This window comes from Rhinopithecus bieti, unplaced genomic scaffold (assembly GCF_001698545.2).
Source record: "Rhinopithecus bieti isolate Rb0 unplaced genomic scaffold, ASM169854v2 scaffold_26426, whole genome shotgun sequence".
NCBI classification, from domain to species: domain Eukaryota; kingdom Metazoa; phylum Chordata; class Mammalia; order Primates; family Cercopithecidae; genus Rhinopithecus; species Rhinopithecus bieti.
Window position 1 is genome coordinate 430,563 of NW_016811945.1, and position 17,536 is coordinate 448,098.

At 41.2% G+C, this 17,536-nt stretch overlaps 1 protein-coding gene across 11 annotated transcripts in view; it reads right to left on the bottom strand.

The window, feature by feature from the left end:
- Positions 1 to 17,536, bottom strand: part of MGA (MAX dimerization protein MGA) — a 176,266-nt gene that overhangs the window by 85,241 nt on the left and 73,489 nt on the right. For 9 of the 11 annotated variants that reach the window (XM_017895429.1, XM_017895420.1, XM_017895423.1 and 6 more), the window contains exon 2: positions 12,493 to 13,623. The exons of the other annotated variants lie outside the window; for them this stretch is intronic. In XM_017895429.1, coding sequence (XP_017750918.1) covers positions 12,493 to 13,556 — 1,064 coding nt within the window. In that variant the 5' untranslated portion in view covers positions 13,557 to 13,623. The remainder of the gene's footprint in view (positions 1 to 12,492; positions 13,624 to 17,536) is intronic. 11 annotated transcript variants of the gene reach the window in all.

A 17,536-nucleotide genomic window follows, 5' to 3' on the forward strand; every position in this document is an offset into this window, starting at 1 on the left:
AAAAAAAAAAAAAAAAAAAAAAAAAAAAAGGATTATTTGGCCAAGCATGGTGGCTCACACCTATAATCCCAGCACTTTGGGAGGCCAAGACAGGAGGATCACTTGAGCGCAGGAGTTCAAGACCAGCCTGGGAAACATGCTGAAACTCCATCTCTACAAAAATAAAAAAATTAACCAGGCGAGGTGGCGCACACTTATATCCCAGCTACTCGGGAGGCTGAGGTGGGAGGATCACTTGAGCCTGGGAGGTTGAGGCTGCAGCGAACTGTGATCACCCACTACACTCCAGCCTGGGCAACCAAGTGAGACTCTGTCTCAAAAAGAAAGAAAATTAGTTGACCAAAATTATGATAATGATACTAAGAGAATTAAAAAAAAAAAAAAAAAGGAGTAACTATACTAAGAGGATTTAAAAAGAGTAACAACTAAATGGCCTACATATTGTACTAGAAAATAATTTTAAACGGATTACATGTAAAACTGATAATTATTTGGCATTATGCATATGACCCAGACAGAGGCAAATACCACAAGAAATAGCTAAGATGGAAAAACTAATTTCCTCTATGAAGAAAACTAGGGGTGAAAACGGTAAAGCAAGTCACTACTATTTTCATCATAAGTGATTTTTTTCTAATCTTTTTAAATTATGTATTATGTATTTGCTGTATAATGAGCTTGTCTGGTCTTTGTCCAGGGTTCCTGGTACAAAACTTCTAAAATATTTGGTATTTCCAGAGTGACAGAAGGGACTGTCATTCATGAGCCCACTGGCTCACATGTGAGTTTATGCTAATGACATGACCTGTGGTAGACCCCCTAAATAGATCCAGGATGGCGCTGGTCTCCAAAAAGAACAACACTGTGATTAAAGAACTGGGACTCTGAGCCAGCTCAACGTCTAGGGTGGGGAATAGAATTGAAGATTAAGTTCAATCACAGATTTTGTCAATTACCCCTACATAATGAACCCCCAAAATTTTTAATACCAAAGCTTAATAAAGCTTCCTGGTTGGTTCACCAATGTGATGGTGAACACATTGATGTCCCAGAAGGCTGATGTCCCAGAAGGCTGATGTACCTCCCTATTTCCATACCCATAGGGAGAGGGCATGGAAACTCTGCACGTGAGATGTGAGACCCGCCCAGACCTTGTTCTTTACATCTCATTAGGCTGGTTCTAATTTGTATTCTTTACAGCAAAATTCTAATTCTAAATACAGTGTTTTCCTGAGTTCTGTGAGTCTACTGAATTAGTGAACCTGAGGGAGATTGTGAGAATCTCAGGATTTGTAGCCAACTGGTGAAAAGTACAGGTGGCCTAGAATCTCCAGTTGTGGTTAATGTCTCAACTAGGGGCAGTCTTGTTGGGGACCATGCATTTCAACCTATGGAGACTAACTATGGGTTCTTATTCAATACATCAGGTGGGGTTAAAACAGAACAGTACTATTTTTACTTAATTTTATAAATTATAAGGCAACTGTGTACCTCTGAAAAGTTAAGCAGACTAGTAACAGTATTGAATTTCCTTTAAAAAATTATAATTCTGACAAGGGCAAAACTAGAAGAAAGAATGCTGCAACAACCTGAGCAATACACTCAAGAGAGTAAGAAATGCATCAAAATAGTTAAGAACCAACAATGACTAGTTAGAAAAACGCCTTACCACAGAAAGTGGAATACAGTAGGACCACGGTCAGGCAGTTAACCATCATAAAGCTATACCAATTAAAACAATGTGATTTGGGCCTTAAGGGTAGACAAATTAATCAAGGGAAGAAAATAGTGTCCAAGAATATACACAATCACCTGAGTAACCCCAATGGTCAATAAATAATACAAAAAGGTGTTCAACCTTGCTAATCACTAGAAAAAGACAAACTACAACCATAATGCTCCCACTCTGGCCACTATTTGCCACCTACTACTGAAAGTCCTATTTAGAGCAATTAGATAAGAAAAAGAAAAAAAAAGCATATTCAAATTGTCAAGGAGTTTGTTAAGATATCTCTATTAATAGATAGTGCAATCCTACATATAGAAAACTTTCAAAAACCCACTCTCAGTACCCCCCCACAACACACACACAAACCACTCACTTAATAAACAAATTCAGCAAAGTTGAAGGATACAAACTCAACACAAAGAAGTCAATTGTATTCCTATACAATGAACAATATGCAATACAAAACAGCAATGGGCAATATAAAAAGAAAAGGAAACCACTCAACATATAACAGCATCGAAAAGAATGCTTACGAATAGATTTCACTAAGAAAGCAAAACACTTTTACATTGAAAACCATAAAAGCATTATTGAAAAAAATTAAAATGGAAAGATATCCCATGTTCATGAATAGGAAGACACCCCAAAGTGTTGAACGAATTCAACAAAATCCTTATCAAAATCCCAACGGGATTTTTCAGAAGTAGAAAATGAAACCTCGGCCAAGCGCGGTGGCTCATGCCTAAAATCCCTGTAATCCCAGCACTTTGGGAGGCGAAGGCAGGCGGGTCACAAGGTCAGGGGTTTAAGAACAGCCTGGCCAATATGGTGAAACCCCATCTCTACTAAAAATACAAAAAATTAGCCAGGCACGGTGGTGCACACCTGTAGTCCCAGCTACTCAGGAAGCTGAGACAGAAGCAGCGCTTAAACACGGGAGGCAGAGGTTGCAGCCAGCCAAGATCACACCACTGCATTCCAGCCTGGACAACAGAGCAAGACTCAGTCTCAAAAAAATAAAAAGAGAAAGAAAATGGAATCTCAAGGGACCTTAAATAGCAAAACAACTTTGAAAATAGGAACAAAGTTGGTGGTCCCACACTGCCCAATTTGAAAATTTCTAGTGATCAAAATAATGTCATACTGGCATAAAGATAAACATACAGGCAAACAGAATACAGAGAGCTGAGAAATCAGTCTGTACATATGTGGTCAATTGATTTTCAACAGGTGCAAAGACCATTCAACGGGAAAAAGGCAGTCTTTTGTTTGTTTGTTTGTTTTTGTTTTTTTTTTTGAGACGGAGTCTCGCTCTGCTGCCCAGGCTGGAGGGCAGTGGCACAATCTCGGCTCACTGCAACCTCCACCTCCCGGGTTCAAGCAATTCTCCTGCCTCAGCCTCCTGAGTAGCTGGGACTACAGGTGTGCACCACCATGCCTGGCTAATGTTTTTTTTTATTTTTAGTACAGACAGGGTTTCACTATGTTGGCCACACTGGTCCCAAACTCCTGACCTCGTAATCAGCCCACTTCAGCCTCCCAAAGTGCTGGGATTACAGGTGTGAGCCACCGCACTCAGTCAGGACAGTCTTTTCAATGAATGGTGATGGGAAAACTGGATACACACATGCGAAACAATGAGGCTGAACCCTTACCTTATACCACTAATAAAAATACGCAGACGTGGTGGCTCACGCCTGTAATCCCAACAATTTGGGAGGCTGAGGCAGGCCAATCACTTGAGGTCAGGAGTTCGACACCAGCCTGGTCAACATAGCAAAACCTCATCTCTACTAAAAATACAAAAATTAGTCAGGCATGGTGGCAAGCGCCAACTACTTGGGAGGCTGAGGCAGGAGAATCGCTTGAACCCGGGAAGCAGAGGTTGCAGTGCGTCGAGATCACACCACTGCACTCCAGCCTGGGTGACAGAGACTCTGTGTCAAGAAAAAAAAAATTCAAAATTGATCGCAGACCGGCCGGGCGCGGTGGCTCAAGCCTGTAATCCCAGCACTTTGGGAGGCCGAGATGGGCGGATCACGAGGTCAGGAGATCGAGACCATCCTGGCTAACACGGTGAAACCCCGTCTCTACTAAAAAAAACTACAAAAAACTAGCCGGGTGAGGTGGCAGCGCCTGTAGTCCCAGCTACCCGGGAGGCTGAGGCAGGAGAATGGCGTGAACCGGGGAGGCGGAGCTTGCAGTGAGCTGAGATCTGGCCACAGCACTCCAGCCTGGGTGACAGAGCGAGACTCCGTCTCAAAAAAAAAAAAAAAATTGATCGCAGACCTAAACTTAAGAGGTAAAACTATAAAACCCTTAGTAAGAAACATAAGGGAAACTTTTTCTAATGTTAGATTTGGCAATGATTTCTTAAGCATAACATCAAGCACAGGCAAGAGAATAAATAGGAAAACTGCACTTCATTAAAATTAAAAACTTGTGCATCAAAACACACTATATAAGAATCAAAAGACAACCCACAGAATGAGAGAAAAGATTTGCAAATATTTTATCTAAATGGATTAATACCCAAAATATATAAAGAACTCCTGCATCTAGGTCGGGCACGGTGGCTCAAGCCTGTAATCCCCATACTTTGGGAGGCCGAGACGGGCGGATCACGAGGTCAGGAGATCGAGACCATCCTGGCTAACACGGTGAAACCCCGTCTCTACTAAAAAATACAAAAAACTAGCCTGGCGAGGTGGTGGGCGCCTGTAGTCCCAGCTACTCGGGAGGCTGAGGCAGGAGAATGGCATAAACCTGGGAGACGGAGCTTGCAGTGAGCTGAGATCCGGCCACTGCACTCCAGCCCGGGCGACAGAGCGAGACTCCGTCTCAAAAAAAAAAAAAGAAAAAGAACTCCGGCATCTCAACAACAAAACAACTCCGGCATCTCAACAACAAAATAACGACTCAATTTTTAAATAGGCAAAGCTCTTGAATAAACATTTCTCCTTATACAAACAATAAATAAGCATGTGAAAAGATGCCTAAGTAACATTGTCAATCATTAAGGAAATGCAAATTAAAAACCATAACGAGCTATCCCTCCCTATCCATTAAAATGTCTATTATTAAAAACAGTAAGTGCTGGCCAGGATAAGGAGAAATTAGAACACTTGTGCACTGTTGATGGGAATGTAGAGTGGTTCAGCCACTTTGGAAAACAGTATTGTGGTTCCTCAAAAAATTAAAAATAGGCCGGGCGCGGTGGCTCAAGCCTGTAATCCCAGCACTTTGGGAGGCCGAGACGGGCGGATCACGAGGTCAGGAGATCGAGACCATCCTGGCTAACACGGTGAAACCCCGTCTCTACTAAAATACAAAAAAACTAGCTGGGCGAGGTGGCGGGCGCCTGTAGTCCCAGCTACTCGGAAGGCTGAGGCAGGAGAATGGCGTAAACCCGGGGAGGCGGAGCTTGCAGTGAGCTGAGTCTGGCCACTGCACTACCATCCGGGCCGACAGAGCGGACTCGCCTCAAAAAAAAAAAAAAAAAATAGAATTACCATATGATCCAGCAATTCTACTTCTGGGTATACACCCAAAGGAATTCATTGGCCAGGTACAGTGGCTCACCCATGTAATCCAGCACTTGAGAGGCTGAGGTGGGTGGATCGCCTAAGGTCAGGAGTTCAAAACCAGCCTGGCCAACATGGCAAAACCCCGCCTCTAATAAAAATATAAAAATTAGCTGGGTGTGGCAGCACATGCCTATAATCTCAGCTACTCTGGAGGCTGGGGTAGGAGGATCACTTGAACACAGGAGGATCACCTAGATGCGGGGGATGCGGGAGGCAGAGGTTGCTGTGAGCCAAGATCACACCTCTGCAACCCTGCCTGAGGGCGACAGAATGAGACTCAATCTCCAAAAAAAGAAAAAAAAAAAAAAAATTGAACTCGTAATTCCATTATTCACAGTAACAAAAAGGTAGAAGCTATCCAAGTGTCCATCAACAGATAAATGGGATAAGGCCAGAGATCGGGCAAGCGGTCTTCAAGTGCAATGGAAAGCCACTGAAGAATTTTAAGAGGGGACATAATCCCCTGTAAGTCATATTTTTCAAAGATCCTTCTGTCTGTCAAATAGAGCATGGGATTGTGGGGGCAAAAGCAGCTGGGAAACCAGGCAGATGTTATGCAGCAGGGATGGTATTTTGGACTACAATAACAGCAGCAAAGATGATATAAAAATCAGCAGGTTCATGTACTATGGGTTGGGATATAAATGGTTATAACCTTTTAGAATATAATTTAACAACTAATTAAAATTTAAAATCTTGATCTAGACAATTCCATTCCGAAGAATTAATCGCTATATTTGCAAAAGTGTATAAAAACTGTGTGTAAGAAATTTTACTGAAGCATTATTTGTAGTGGCTAAAAAAACTAAAACAATTTCAAGAGCCATCAACAGAGAACTGATTAAATACAGCTTATGGATACTAATGCAGCCCCTTAAAAATGCCTGCCATAGAAATGTATAATGTTGGGGAAAAAAGCAGGATTCCAAACTGTGGGAACAGCATATTTGTAAAACTGTTCATATTTGTCTAATATTGACATTTGTGAATTAATTCTTGTTTTAAATATATCAAACCAGACCAGGCGCAGTGGCTCACGTCTATAATCCCGGCACTTGGGGAGGCCAAGGCAGGCGGATCATGAGACCAGCCTGGCCAACATAGTGAAACCCCTACATAAAACTACCCAGGCATGGTGGCGTGTGCCTGAAATCCCAGCTACTCGGGAGGCTGAGGCAGGATAATCACTTGAACCCAGGAGGTGGAGGTTGCAATGAGCTGAGATTGTACCACTGCACTCCAGCTGGCACAACAGTGTGAGACTTTATCTCAAAAAAATCAAACCAAAGTGATTCTCTCTATAACAATGTCATTCTCACTCACTTGCATTCTGATGAGCTTTCTTGGGAGAAAAATATATGTGCCAGAAACTCGAGGTGCACCCATGGTAGCGTGCAATCAACTAATCAAACGGAAAAACATCAGAAAACTATGTCACACATGGAAAAGCTGTGCTTAGGTTGGAATTATGTAAAACCTAAGATCCATAATGCAGGAATTTGTTTCATTTGGTACTTAGAAAAGTACCTGAAACGAAAAGGTATTCAGTTACAAATAAAACATAACAGAAATCATAAAGGAGTATAATTTTCCCCCAAATGTTTGAAGGTCATGTAAAAGAGGCGTGGTGGTGCATGCCTGTAGTCCCAGCTACTAGGGAGGCCGAGGCAGGAGGATCGCTAGGGCCAGGAGGTCAAGGCTACAGCAAGTCATGAACCTGCCACTGCAATCCAGCCTGAGAAACAGAGCAAGATCTTGACTCAAAAAAAAAAGACAGGAAAAAAAAAAAAAGCAGCAGTAGCCTCTAGAGATAGTGAAATCAGAATAGCTAAAAACAAAAAAGACAATACCACATGTGCTGACAAAGATGTAGAAATAACAGGAACTCTCATAATACATTTTTGGTGGAAGTGTAAATTGGTATCATCCTTTTGGAAAATTCTGGCAGTCTCTACTAAAAGTATGCCTACTCTATGACCCAGCAATTCTCCTCCTAGACATATAACAAAAAGACACTAGCGCATATGTCCACCAAAGACACGTATAAGAAAGTTCATATTAATTTTATTCATAATAGTCAAAAACTAGAAACAATCCAAATACGCATCAATAGGAGAATAACTTAACAGGTTTACGTAATCAGGCAAAAATAATGCAGAGTTTTCCGATTTGAATGACTACGATAGCTAATGCAAAAAAAAGGGGCAGAATTTAAAAGTAAAAAGAAAAATTCAGTTGGAATTGTCTATAATAATAAACATTTTGATCTAGAGGTCTGGAACTAAGAAGAGAGACAAATAAGTTACAGATATCAGTAGCTTTAAAAATAATCACTATTGGCAGGGCACCGTGGCTCACACCTGTAATCCCAGCACTCTGGGAGGCCAAGGCAGGCAGATCAAGAGGTCAAGAGATCGAGACCATCCTGACCAACATGGTGAAAGCTCATCTCTACTAAAAATACAAAAAAACAGCTGGGCGTGGTGGCGCATGCCTGTAGTTCCAACTACTCAGGAGGCTGAGGCAGGAGAATCATTTGAACCCAGGAGGCAGAGATTGCAGTGCGCCCAGATCATGCCACTACATTTCAGCCCGGGTGATGGAGCGATACTCCATTGGGCATGGTGGCGGGCACCTGTAATCCCAGCTACCCCAGAGGTTGAGGCAGGAGAATTGCTTGAACCTGGGAGGTAGAAGTCGAAGTGAGCCAAAATTGCGCCACTGCATTCCAGCTGAGGCAATAGAGCCAGACTCTGTCTCAAAAAATAAAAATAAAAAACAGTAATTGGTGGGATTTGTGGTTCACCCCTGTAATCCAGCACTTGGGAGGCTGAGTTGGGTGGGTCACCTGAGGTCAGCCTGTCCAACGTGGCAAAACCCCACCTCTACCAAAAATACAAAAATTAGCCAGGTGTGGCGGCACATGCCTGTAATCCCAGTTAGTCGGGAGACTGAGGCAAAGAATGGCTTGAACCCAGGAGGCAGAGGTTGCAGTGAGTTGAGATTGTGCCACTGCACTCCAGCCTGGACAACACAGCACGAGTCCGTCTCAAAACAAAATAATAATCAATATTAGATGGGAGAAGAGGTCAAAGTCATAAATAGACTACAAGATGGCCATGGACGGTGGCTCATGCCTATAATTCCAACACTTTGGGAAGTTGAGGCAGGTGGATCACCTGAGGTCAGGAGTTCAAGACCAGCCTGGCCAACATGATGAAACCCCATCTCTACTAAAAATACGAAAATTAGCCAGGCGTAGTGGCACATGCCTATCATCCCAGCTACTTCAGAGGCTGAGGCAGGAGAATCACTTGAACCCAGGAAGCAGAGGTTGCAATGAACCAAGATCGTGCCACTGCACTCCAGCCTGGGAAACAAGAGCAAAACTCCATCTCAAAAAAAAAAAGAAAAGAAAAGAAGAAGAAAAAGACTACAACAGCTGTGCATGGTGGCTCATGCCTGTAATCCCAGCACTTTGGGAGGCTGAGGCAGGAGGATCACTTGAGGCCAGGAGCTCGAGACCAGCCTGGCCAACATGGTGAAACTCTGTCTCTACTAAAACTACAAAAATTAGCCAGGCATGGTGGTATGCACCTGCAATTCCAGCTAATCTAGAGGCTGAGGCACTTGAACCCAGAATCACTTGAACCCAGGAGGCAGAGGTTGCAGCGAGTCAAGATCATACCACCGCACTCCAGCTTGGGCAACAGGGCAAAACTCTGTCCTCCTTCCAGAAAGGAAAAAGGAAAGGAAAAAGGAAAAAGGAAAGGAAAGGAAAGGAAGAAAGAAAGAAGGAAAGAAGGAAAGAAAGACAGAAAGACAAAAAGACAGAAAAAAAGAAAGAGAGAAAGACAGAGAGAAAAAGGAAGGAAGGAAAGAAAGAAAAGAGAAAGGAAGAAAGGAAGAAAAGAAGGAAGGAAGGAAGAAAGGGGACTACAGGAGCATAATACTAGGAAATAACCTTCATTTAATAAATATCTGAATATATTACAAGGAGTCAGTAAGAATAACTGAAAGCAGGGAAAAAAATCAAGAGTTAAGAGAACCACGTGAATGGTATGGTAAAAGCCAAAGAAGAAAATAAGAGAGTTTAAAGTAGGAGAAAACGGTCAAGCAACAGCAAATGTAGCAAATAAAGCCTGAAGATCAGTGCATTTACCAATAGCATTAGCTAAAACAAAGCAGAATGACAAAGCAATCATATATCAGTAACTGGACAGAAAATGGGAAAATAGTGTGGGGGGGTGTGTGTGTGTGCATGTGCACACGCATGTGTATATAATTTTTTAGACCCTTAAATCAGAGGTTGGCAATTATTTCCTGTAAAGGAACAGACAGTAAATATTTTAGGCTTTACAAGCATCTATGGTCTCTGTCACATATTCTTGTATACACACTAAAATAAGTTATAGGCCAGATTTGCCCAACTCTTGCCTAAAAATAATTTCTGCTCCCATATCAAGCATTTAGAGAAAAAGTTTACATATAGCTAAATACCATTTTCACACATAAAGATAATGCTATTTGTTGGAGCATGATTTGAGTTGCTTTTCTCCCTTCAGTGACAGAGATACTACACGTTAATAAATCTGAACCACTCTCTTGATTCATTAAAATCAAAAGCTCAACCATATGTAATCCCAACAGCTGCTTTCTGTAACAAAAAAAATAAGCCTGGCCGGGTATGGTGGCTCATGCCTGTAATCCCAGCACTGTGAAAGGTCAAGGCTGGCAGATCACTTCAGCTCACAAGTTTGAGGTCAGCCTGGGCAACATGGCAAAACCTGGTCTCTACTAAAAATACAAAAAATCAGTCAGGCATGGTGATGCATGCCTATAGTTCCAGCTACTCAGGAGGCTGAGGTAGGAGAATCACCCAAGTCCAGGAAGTCAGGGCTGCAGTCAGCCATGATTGCACTACTGCACCCTATTCTAAGTGACAGAGCCATACACTGCCTCAAAAAACAAACCAACATACATCTGACCCTTTAACCTAAGGAACTTCTTCAGGCCCTATCCTCCAAACGAATTTTAATAAATTCTGCATCATCCAACGGTACACTAAACTATTTCTGGATAACAAGGATAAAAATATAATTTGTGGTCAACTGTTTAAATCTTATTTTAATTATGTTAATCAAGATGATTAAGCTGTGGCTGAAGAATCAAGTTTAAAGATGGCATCCACCAGTTGCAATTACAAACAATACCACAGCAAAAAGTATAACCTGAAAGAACCTTTCCCCTTTGACAAAAAAACTGTATGCATTGCTTGAGTAACACTTACTCCTGCTGCAACAATCCTTAGAAAAAGCAAAGCAATAACCAGCTCATAGACAAGACAAGGGGAACTCATGAGCATGGTGATTCCAAATTCAAAAAACAGTAGCTGTTAGTGGCCTACAATTTTTGCAAGAAAAGGAAAGTAAACGGAATTCGTGTGCAGGGATTTCTTTACTTTTGCTGAACTTGGGTTTAAAAATCAAAATAATGGCTGGGCGCAGTGGCTCACACCTGTAATCCCAGCACTTTGGGAGGCCAAGGCGGGCGGATCACGTGGTCAGGAGATCAAGACCATCCTGGCTTAACACCTTGAAACCCCATCTCTACTAAAAACACAGAAAATTAGCCGGGCGTGGTGGTAGGCGCCTGTAGTCCCAGCTGCTCGGGAGGCTAAGGCAGGAGAATGGCGTGAACCTGGGAGGCGGAGCTTGCAGTGAGCCCAGATCATGCCACTGCACTCCAGCCAGAGCCTCCGTCTCAAAAAATAAAAAAATAAAAATAAAAATACGGCAAGTTCAGGCCGGGCATAGTGGCTCACATCTGTAATTCCAACACTTTGGAAGGCCGAGGCGGGAAGATCACCTGAGGTCAGGAGTTTGAGACCAGCCTGGCCATCATGGTGAAACCCCATCTCTACTAAAAAAAAAAAAAAATCAAAAAATTTAGCCGGGCATGGTGGCACACACCTGCAATCCCAGCTACTCGGGAGGTTGAGACAGGAGAATCGCTTGAACCTGGGAGCCAGAGGTTACAGTGAGCCGAGAAGGCGCCACTGCACTCCAGCCTGAGCAACAGAGCGAGATTCCATCTCAAAAAAAACAAACAAACAAACAAAAATAACGCAAGTTCAAACAAAAAGAAACAAGATTATCATTCACAATAGTCAAATTCAAGTTTTGCTTTTTGGAACTTTGTGAAATCCTCCCCACCATCCCATCCCAAATATTTTGAATTTGTGGTTGGTTGAACACACAGCTGCAGCCTCCATGGAAGACTGACTGTATAGACAACTCATGATTACAGGCAACTTTCTGTATCTGAGGGGGACTGGTTCCAGGACCCTCCCCAGATACCAAAATCTGAGGATACTCAAGTACCTTAGTTGGCCAGTTGTATCTGTGGATGCAGAACCAGAAGATGTGGTGGGCCTACTATAATTGAAGAAGGGAAGAAAACCCCAAATCATAATGGAAACAAAACTTATCTACACAAGGCACAAAATGCATTTACAGTCCTAATACAGTACCTAATACTTGTGAATTTACTGCCTGAGGGATATCCTAATCCATAAATTGCCCAAAGAAGCAGCTGAAAATTATTACTAGTTAAAATAGCATGTTTACTGTTTCTTTAAAATTTACCTGGCATAACTGAAGCTTTGTACCCTTTGACCAACATCTTTCAGTCTTTCTCTACCCCATGGCATCCACCATTCTACTTTCTACTTTTATGAATATTTTGCAGTATTTGTCTTTTTTTGTTTTGCTTATTTCACTTAGCACAGTATTCTCTAGGCACATCTATGTTGTCACAATTGGTATGATTTTCTTTTTTTTTTGAGATGGAGTCTCAAACGTAGTAAGGTGTTGGTATCCTCGGGTGGTCCTGGAACCAATCCCCCAAGGATATCAAGGAACATTCTAAATACATATGAATAATTCAGATAAATTATCCAATTTGCCTACAATGCTAGATCCTGAACCCAACTGATTCTCATTACAGAAAAATTATCTGTCACTTCACAGAACGTAAAAGCAGTTGTAGTACATTTTATAGTGACTTACATTTATCAACATCTGTAGCATTCCACAGAACCAAGATGTTAAATCCAACACCTGGCCCATTCGCAATCTTCCTTTTATTTCTAAGAACAGAAAAACTACTACTTACCATTCAGAAATCTCTTGCTTCAATTGAGGAACTTCACTAAGTGCTGAATCAGTATCCATGAAACCAAGAAAGTCTCGTTTTATATTAAGGGAAGTCTTCTCCAAACCCTTGCCTGATGTTTCATGACCCCTTGACAAAGGATCCAAATCACCTGGTTGTATCTCTGACCCCTGACCTTCTGTAAGACGGACCCGATGACCAGAAGAACTGGAAATATTATTCCCTTCTTGGTCAGAGCTGTTCTTTTGTTTTCCATCTCTTTGGGGCTTACTATTCAGCCCATCATCCCGAAAGCCTTTGGCAAATGGATTGTAATCTATTTTCAGCTGAGTAATCTGAATGTTCTGATAAGCTGTGACTGCAAAGAATTCAGTCTGTGGGAAGGTAAAAGTGTGGACACCAGGGCCATTTAATTGTATCACCTCCACAGCCTTTTCTGCAGGCACCAAATGAAGCCTTGGCAGGTAACGATGCATAGAGTGCAAGATGATATGCCCTTCTTGGTCCAGTGTATTGTTGGTAAGTTTGAGTTTATAGAAAGATACTGGTTGATGCATCCAATAATGACCTGTGGAAGGAGATTCTGGATGAATAAAAACCCTCCCCAAAACATGAGGTTCAGCCTTCCCACTGGGTTCCCACCAACGACCATTCCACTTATAACGATGGTTATCCACAGGAGATATATCCATGACAAGAATATACTTCAAATTTGAATCTAAACCTGTTATCCAATAACGACAATAAGGAAACATGCGTCTTCCTTGCTTGGTCAGAATCATCTCTGTGCTTCGATGATAGAACTCATTCCACATACTATTGTTATCGAGGGTAACAGTGATTCCACCCACAGTACAATCAGCTGGAAGGCAAATCTTCCCTTTAGATTTTACTGGTGATGACACACTACTAGCCAAAGCACAGGCATCCTGATTAGTAACCAAAATTCCTTGATCAGTTTTGCCATTTCCTGGCTGCTTTAAGATGACAAAGAAGGTAGGTGCTGCTCCTGCCACTGTTCCACCATCTTGATTAGCCAATATAATCTGCTGTTTCTCCTCCATGATTTCAGTAGGAAACTCAGTAGTAAGACAACTGTAATCACCACATAGTCACAATGGCCTTCCCATCCTAAGAAACAAGCAAAAAAACCAAAAACAAAAAACACCCTTTAATCAAGTGAGTATTTATTTCTTGAACAAAAATACAAGAATGATGTCATCCCCAAAATATTCCTAAATTCTTGTAAGACTTTGCTTGTAAGCTTTTCTTTCAATCACAGTAAGAATATTTATTCTGGAATATCTAATCATTTTTTAAAGTTCATTTTAATCTAATTAGTTCAGTCACTCATATCCTAATCCTCTAACAATTCACTATAAATACTATAATCTCACACAAAGAAACAAAAGTATATATTCATTATTTAAAAAAATAAAAGTATACAAAATTAAAAGTTAAATTTGAAGGTTATGCATTTTAAAGCATCCTAACACTTTATGAATTAATTTGCCAGAAGATTCCTTTACATAGCAAGTTCCCCTGTGATGAGTAAATTAAATAAGTAAATTTCCATTTTCATTCCAAAGAGCTAATTGTACAGAATTAGTTCTTCACATGGTTCAGAAGACATGGTTCCACAAGTAAGTAAAAAGCTACCTTAACTTCTTAGTACACACATTTAAAGAAGCCATGACAAATCACTGGAACTCAGTGGAACTTACACTGAAAAAAATTCCAGATGAATCTAATATTTAATTTTTTTATTCCTAAATCCTGAGAAAAGTGTTTTTATGAGACACAAAACCTAAAACCAGTAAAGCAGGAAAAAAAAAAGTTGATAAATTTAATATTATATAAGGCCAGATGCGGTGGCTCACACCTGCAATCCCAGTACTTTGAGAGGCCAAGGCCGGTGGATCATTTCAGGCCAGGAATTCGAGACTAGCCTGGCCAACATGGCAAAACCCCATCTCTATTAAAAACTAAAAAATTTGCTGGGTGTAGTGGTGCATGCCTGTAGTCCCAGGTACTCAGGAGGCTGAGGCACGAGAATCACTTGAACCCAGGAGGCAGAAGGTGCACTGAGCCAAGATCACGCCACTGCACTCCAGCGTGGGTGACAGGGAAAGACTGTCTCAAAGAAATAAAAATAAAATAAAATGTAATATTCTGTAAATTTTTTAATCTGGCAAAATCAAAAAGCAAACAACTAACCAGGAAAAGGTATGTGCAACTTATACAGAACTCATTTCCCTAATATAAAAAGGAGACTAGACGTGGTGACTCCCACCGATAACCCCAGCACTTTGGGAGGCCAAGGCTGGAGGATCGCTTGAAGTCAGGAGTCTCAGACCAGCCTGTCCAACATAGTGAAAGCCTGTCTCTATTAAAAAATAATAGTGGCCGGGAGCAGCGGCTCACGCCTGTAATCCAAGCACTCTGGGAGACCAAGGAGGTCAGATCACTTGAGGTCAGGAGTTCAAGACAAGCCTGGCCAACATGGTGAAACCCCATCTCTACTAAAAATAAAAAAAATTAGCTGGACATGGTGGTGTGCACCTATAATCCCAGCTACTTAGGAGGCTAAGACAAGAGAATCGCTTGAACCCAGGAGGTGGAGTTGCAGTGAGCCAAGATGGCACCACTGCACTTCAGCCTGGGTGACAGAGCGAGACTCTGACTCAAAAAAATAAAATAAAAATACATTAATGGTAATAATAATTTTTATAGGCTTCCTACAAATCAACAAGACCAAATACCTAACAGAAAAATAAGTAAAGGATAATAAATGCAAATGGCTATGAATATGTATATAGTGAAGAGGAAAGCAAATTAAAATCATCTTGAGATATTGTTTTTTTATTTATCAGACTGGCAAAAATCAAAGCCTGGTAGTGTTGGAAAGGGTATAGGTCAACCAGCATTCTCCCCTAACCAGTTACTGGGAGTATAAAATAACAGAATCTCTATGAGAGAAGGCAACTTGAAAATATCAAAAGTACAAATCCATATATCATCCTACAACAAAGAAGTTTTTCCAGGACTTCTTAAGATTTTTTAATTCACTGATACAACCCACTATAGGACTTTATTTTAAATACACACACCTATGATAAACGATATCTACACAAGATTATCCCCTGAATTCCCATTTATAACAGCAAAAGACTAGACAGGAAGAGAGAAGTCCTTAAAGTGGTAAAACAAATGATGGCACATCCATAGAGTGGAATGATAACAGTCATAAAAGAGAATGTATAAGCTTAATGAATGCATGCAAAAAATATCTACAAGATATATTAAGCGCAAAATGTTCAGAAGAGTTGTAAATTATGCCACATGTCTTCTAAAAGTTTTTTTGTTTGTTTGTCTGTTTTTGAGATGGAGTCTTGCTCTATTGCCCAGGCTGGAGTGCAGTGGCGCAATCTCGGCTCACTACAAGCTCCGCCTCCCGGGTTCACGCCATTCTCTTGCCTCAGCCTCCCCAGCAGCTGGGACTACAGGCACCCGCCACCACACCCGGCTAATTTTTTTGTATTTTTAGTAGAGACGGGGTTTCACCATGTTAGCCAGGATGGTCTCAATCTCCTGACCTCATGATCCACCCACCTTGGCCTCCCAAAGTGCTGGGATTACAGGCGTGAGCCACCGCACCCGGCCTAAAAGGTTTTTATTGTACTTCTTAAACTTCAGACAGGGAGTACACGTGCAGGTTTGTTTATGTAAGTGTACTGCATAATATAAGGTTTGGGTTTCTAATGATCCCATCATCCAAGCAGTGAACATAGTACCTGATAGGTAGTTTTTCAACACTTGTAGAAGTTTTTTCCTTAATAAAGTCAAAGAAATAGACAGTATTTCGGTCTTTAAAATAAATAAACCAAAGAATGAAAAAGAACAGGTACATATTTGCTTTACACAGACTATCTCTGGAAAGACAGAAAACAGTAGTATTGGTCATATCCAAGGAAAACTTGATGACTTGGAAAAGACACCCTTTTACACTTTCTAAATTTTGTGCCTTGTGAACACACAATCTTTAAAAACTAAAAAACAGGCTAGGTGGGCAGGTGTAGTGGCTCACGCCTGTAATTCCAGCACTTTAGGAGGCTGAGGTGGGAGAAACATTTGAGGTCAAGAGTCCAAGACCTGCCTGGTCAAAATAGCCAGAGTCGGTCTCTACCAAAAAAAAAAAGAAAAAAAAATTACCAGGTATGGTGGCTAGGAGGCTGAGACAGGAGGACACCTTCAGCAGCCCTGGAAGTTCAGGTTGCAGTGAGCCATAACCATATCACTACACTCCAGCCTAGGAGACAGAGTGAGACCCCATCTCTTTAAAAAAATAACAAAGTTAAAATTAAATTAATTATTAAAGGTTATAAAGAAAAAGGTCATGTATATTGTATGATTCCATTTATATGAGATGTCCAACACAGGCAAATCTAGAGAAACACAAACTAGATTAGTGGTTTCAGGCAAAGGGGTAACTGGGACTAACTACTAACGGGTGTGGGATTTCTTTTCGGTGTATACTTTAAAATGATGAATTATGTTATGTGAACTGTATTTCAATAAAAGGTTATAATAAAGAAATCTGATGAGAAGTCTGTGTGTATGTGTTCCACGTTAGCACAACATCCTTAGGTGTATTTAACATGACTAAGGCAGCAAAGAAGTATATGAAAAAAAAATTTGTTATCCCAAACCTATAAATTACATGAAAAGGTGCCAAATTTCTTAAACATTACCCCTCTTTTCTTTCTTTTTTTTTTTAGACGGAGTCTCGCTCTGTCGCCCAGGCTGGAGTGCAGTGGCACGATCTCGGCTCACTGCAAGCTCCGCCTCCTGGGTTCACACCATTCTCCTTCCTCAGCCTCCTGAGTAGCTGGGACTACAGGCGCCCGCCACCACGCCCGGCTAATATTTTGTATTTTTAGTAGAGATGGGGAAATTTTGATTTTCAGATCATTACCGGTAAAACCAAGACAGAGAAGTTTTAACCAATTCTTTAAAAATTACTTTCTTTTGGGCCGGGCGCAGT